Raw genomic sequence first — 5,000 nt, 5'->3', positions numbered from 1 at the left:
GAGTGTGTGTGTGAGTGTGTGTGTGTGTGTGTGTGTGTGCGCCATGTCTCTAGCTCTCGGCTCTTGTGGCTTGTTGAAGCTCCATGGAGACCCCTGAGGAGCCAGTTAGGCTGTCTTCATCAGACATACAGGCTTATAGGCCTGTGGTCCTGAGTGTGTGTGTGTGTGTGTGTGTGTGTGTATGCTTACAGGAAGTCTGTCCACACCCTGTCTCTGCACCAGGTTTTGATTACAGAGCTGCGGGTGCTTACGAGTGTGTGTGTGTGTGTGTGTGTGTGTGTGTGTGTGTGTGTGTGTGTGTGTCTGTGTTTGCATATGTGTTTCTGAATGTGAGTGTGTGTGTGTGTGTGTGTGTGTGTGTGTGTGTGTGTGTGTGTGTGTCTGTGTGTGTGTGTGTGTGCGTATGTGTTTCTGTATGTGTGTGTGATTCTGAGGGAGCTTGTGCGCGTATGTGTGTGTGTGTGTGTGTGTGTGTGCGTATGTGTTTCTGTGTGTGTGTGTTTCTGAGGGTGTGTGTGTGCATGTGTGCGTGCCTGTGTGTGTGTGTGTGTGTGTGTGTGTGTGTGTGTGTGTTCACTTGCTGTCCAGCCCCAAGCCATCTATCTGATCAGGAAACCTGTGGCTGTCAGGGAGTGCATAAAACATGAACCCTCACAGACGCACTGCCCAGCATCAGAATCAGAGTGGCACACACACACACACACACACACACACACACACACACACACACACACACACACACACACACACACACACACACACACACACACACACACACACACATTGTTCAGCATCAGTATCAGAGAGAGAGACACACGCAGACACACTCCAGAGGTTGTGATGGGTCTGTCGGTTTGTGGAGACAACACCGTAATAGGTTTCAGGTTTGTGATGTTTGTAGGATGCTACTCTGGTGAGAATTGGACAATGTGTGTGTTTGTGTCATTTGTGTTTGTACAGTGTCTCTGTGTGTGTTGTTATGGTGTCCGTGTGTGTGCATTAGTATGATATACTGTATGCATGTGTGTGTGTTGGTGTGTGCGTGGGTGTGTGTGAGGATGTGTGTGTTGTTATGGTGTGTGTGTGTGTGTGTGTGTGTATGTGTGTTTGTGTGTGTCTGTGAAATGAACAGGTGCATAGCAGATGGCTATCTAAGCTGTTAAATTGCTTGTCAGTCTTGCCCTCTGGTCAGCATTGAAATATTTGCCAGACCGAGAGCCCGAGGGGCTACGACTAGTCATTCACAGTTCACTGCAAACACACATGCTTCTCACCAATCTATCCATCTCTGATGTCCTGGAAGTGGTTGTGGATAAAGTGTTCAGTGTTTACTGGAGGGGACGAGGCTGATTTGGCCAGTTTTAGTTCATATCATTCAGTCTCCCTTCTGCTGCACAGGTGGTGGGACAGATTGACAAGCTGACGGGAGATATCGACCTGGACGCCGACGAGTGCACTGCAGCCAGTGAGCGGGAGCCGTCAGACACACACACAGACACACACACAGACACACTCCACCACCCCTCCCAGGATACGCTGTCTGAATCCTGCAGCTCGAGGGCCGTGTCAGAGAACCCCCTCCTTGGTTCCAAAACAGAACTCGGGGGAAACCAGCCCCAGATGGTCCCCAGTGGAGGTGCTCAGGTGAATGGCAGGAACTGTTTCACCCCGAACAGCCCAAGGGGTTCTTGTTTCACACCGAACAGCCCAAGGGGTTCTTGTTTCACACCGAACAGCCCAAAGGCTTCTTGCTTCACCCCCGACAGCCGAAAGGCTTCTTGCTTCACCCCAGACAGCCGAAAGGGTTCCTTTATCAGCCCCTACGGCTCGTGGGCATCTGGATCTGGGGGCAGTCGATGTCTCAGTGAACGGGAACTTCATTCCCTGTGCTGTGATGATGATGATGATGAGGAGGAGGAGGGAAGAAGCAGTCTAGTACGATCGTCCAGACTATCGTCCAGTGACTCCGTGTTCTCCTCTCCTCCTCCTCCCCTCCACCCGTTAGCGATAGCAACGCTAACCCCTGGTCACAGGAGGAAGATGCAGCGCAGTTGTGCCACGCAGACCGTCTCGGACAAGAGCACACAGACGGCATGGCCTTGCGTCTCAAACAAAGACATTAGAGCACATAGAGAGACTAAGAGCTTATGTTTCAAAGAAGGACCTTAGCGCACACAGACAGCATGGTCTTGCGTCTCAAACCAAGACCTTAGAGTACTGAGAGAGACTAAGAGCTGAGAAGGGACAGGAATCATCAGCAGTTGCACAAAGACTGGTTATCTGATGGAAAATAATGTGTTTATTTCACTGTGAAAGTGCAACTTCCTTCATGTATTAAATCGTGTATGTTAACTAAGCATGGCATCTGTAAAATGAAGAATGGTCTGGAAGTATCAGCCACCTGCCACTACACTTTTTAAATTTCTACCCCGAGGTAGAATATTTCATCTTTGGGGGAAATTCAAGCTAGAAAGAATGACATTTTAGTCGTGTAATTGTTGCACAGCTTGTACTTTAAATGCCTGGCAAACAAAAGCCTAAAAAAACAGCATGCTCACACACACACACACACACACACACACACAGAAAAACTAGTCAACAAGCCCAGCTGTGCTAACAGTCAGGCCTGTTCCCCACTGTATCAACACACTAAAGCTGCACTCTCGTCTGTTTCAACTGTCAGTGCTCCAGGCTGCGAAAACACACACACACACACACACACACACACACACACACACACACACACACACACACACACACACACACAGAAACTGTCAGTGCTCCAGGCTGCGAAAACACCAATTAAACTGGTGACCGAATCTCCCCTATCATGACCTTTACATTATTCATGTTACCACGCGCTTCACACCTCAAATCGGTATGTGAGCAGTCATCAGCTCTACTGAGGGAGTAGTGTGTGTGTGTGTGTGTGTGTGTGTGTGTGTGTGTGTGTGTGTGTGTGTGCTCCTCTGGCTTCAGAGTTAGGAAGCGCTGCTCCTTAATAAAAGATTCCCTCGATGTGAAGTTATCTTCTCCCAGTGCCATCCGCTGACATCCCCATTGAAAATGCATGTGAATCGTGGACACCACATTAAAAAGATCAAGCACATTGCTGCCTGCAGTTTGTGCAAAACTCCTATCCAAGATATCTCCTGGTCCTTGATCATAGCATTTTTTATTAAAATACGAAACCTTCAAAAAATAATTAATAATACGAAACCTTCACTGTCAGTATTACCGTGTGTGAAAAAACGTGATGAATATTTGAAATAAACACAATGAATATTTGAAATGATGTGCTCTTGGGCGGGATGATTTCTGACTGTGGCTCACACGAACACACAACTCAGCCGACTCATTGTGGCACTTAAGTGGTCCTCTGCTGCTGCGTCCATCTGACCAACACTCAGAGATTCACACGAGAGAGTCTGGACAGAATTGTTCAGACCTCAGAAAAGAGAAGTTGATTATTTTAATTTGGCCATGGCTGTGGGGCTTGGAGTGAGCGGCCTCTCTGTGCTCGGGCTGTCAGTGGAGGCCGAGTCATTTAATTAAGCCCCCTGCGCACACACACACACACTCACACTCATCTGCCACACACACACACACACACACACACACACACACTCATCTGCACACACACACTCATCTTCACACACACACACACACACACACACACACACACACACACACACACACACACACACACACTCATCTGCCACACACACACACTCATCTGCACACACACACTCATCTTCACACACACACACGCACACACCCACTCATCTGCACACACACACTCATCTTCACACACACACTCATCTTCACACACACACTCATCTTCACACACACACACGCACACACACACCCACTCATCTGCACACACACACACACACACACACACACACACACACACACTCATCTGCCACACACACCCACTCATCTGCACACACCCACTCATCTGCACACACACACTCATCTTTACACACACACATCTTCACACACACACAAACACACTCATCTGCCACACACACACACTCATCTGTACACACACACACACTCATCTGCCACACACACACACTCATCTGTACACCCACACTCATCTGCACACACACACACACTCATCTGCACACACACAGACTCATCTACCACACACACTCATCTGTGTCAGCTCTGAGAGAGATGGACACTGAGAGAGATGGACAGTCACACAATAAAAGGGCGATTACATGGCGTGCCTGACTGCTGGGGCCACTGCATTAGCGATGCTCAGAACTGGTTTCAGTGTCTTCATTAGGCTGCACACACACACACACACACACAAACACACTCCTCTGCACACACACACATCTGTACACACACACACACTCATCTGCACACACACTGCATTAGCAATGCTCAGAACTGGTTTTAGTGTCTTCATTAGGCTGGAGCAGGTGGGGTCATTAAAGCACATGAGGCTAAATGAGAACGCCAGCACTGGATTGGGTGTGTGTGTGTGTGGGGCGGGGGGGGATCATAATAAAGTGAAGTGCTCCTCCGATGAGATTCATGATTCTCACTGCTGCTCTTAGATGACCTGAGAAGGAGGCAGAACAGACATCTGAGGGTCTGAAGCTTCAGTCCAAAGCTACGGTGCTGGGCAGAACAGACATCTGAGGGTCTGAAGCTTCAGTCCAAAGCTACGGTGCTGGGCAGAACAGACATCTGAGGGTCTGAAGCTTCAGTCCAAAGCTACAGTGCTGGACAGAACAGTCATCTGAGGGTCTGAAGCTTCAGTCCAAAGCTACGGTGCTGGGCAGAACAGACATCTGAGGGTCTGAAGCTTCAGTCCAAAGCTACAGTGCTGGACAGAACAGTCATCTGAGGGTCTGAAGCTTCAGTCCAAAGCTACGGTGCTGGGCAGAACAGACATCTGAGGGTCTGAAGCTTCAGTCCAAAGCTACGGTGCTGGGCAGCACAGACATCTGGCGGGTTTAAACTCAGGGCTACAATAACAG

At 49.0% G+C, this 5,000-nt stretch overlaps 1 protein-coding gene across 1 annotated transcript in view; it reads left to right on the top strand.

Moving 5' to 3' along the window:
• Nucleotides 1-2,169, top strand: part of LOC308372405 (uncharacterized protein) — a gene marked incomplete at both ends in the record, with an annotated part of 2,715 nt that extends 546 nt beyond the window's left edge. The window contains one exon of the mRNA XM_080847558.1: nucleotides 1,399-2,169. Coding sequence (XP_080703684.1) covers nucleotides 1,399-2,169 — 771 coding nt within the window. The remainder of the gene's footprint in view (nucleotides 1-1,398) is intronic.
• Nucleotides 2,170-5,000: the final 2,831 nt, after the last annotated feature.

This window comes from Sprattus sprattus (assembly GCF_963457725.1).
Source record: "Sprattus sprattus genome assembly, chromosome: 11".
Lineage (NCBI taxonomy): Eukaryota > Metazoa > Chordata > Actinopteri > Clupeiformes > Clupeidae > Sprattus > Sprattus sprattus.
This window is presented reverse-complemented; position numbering and strand designations above follow the sequence as displayed.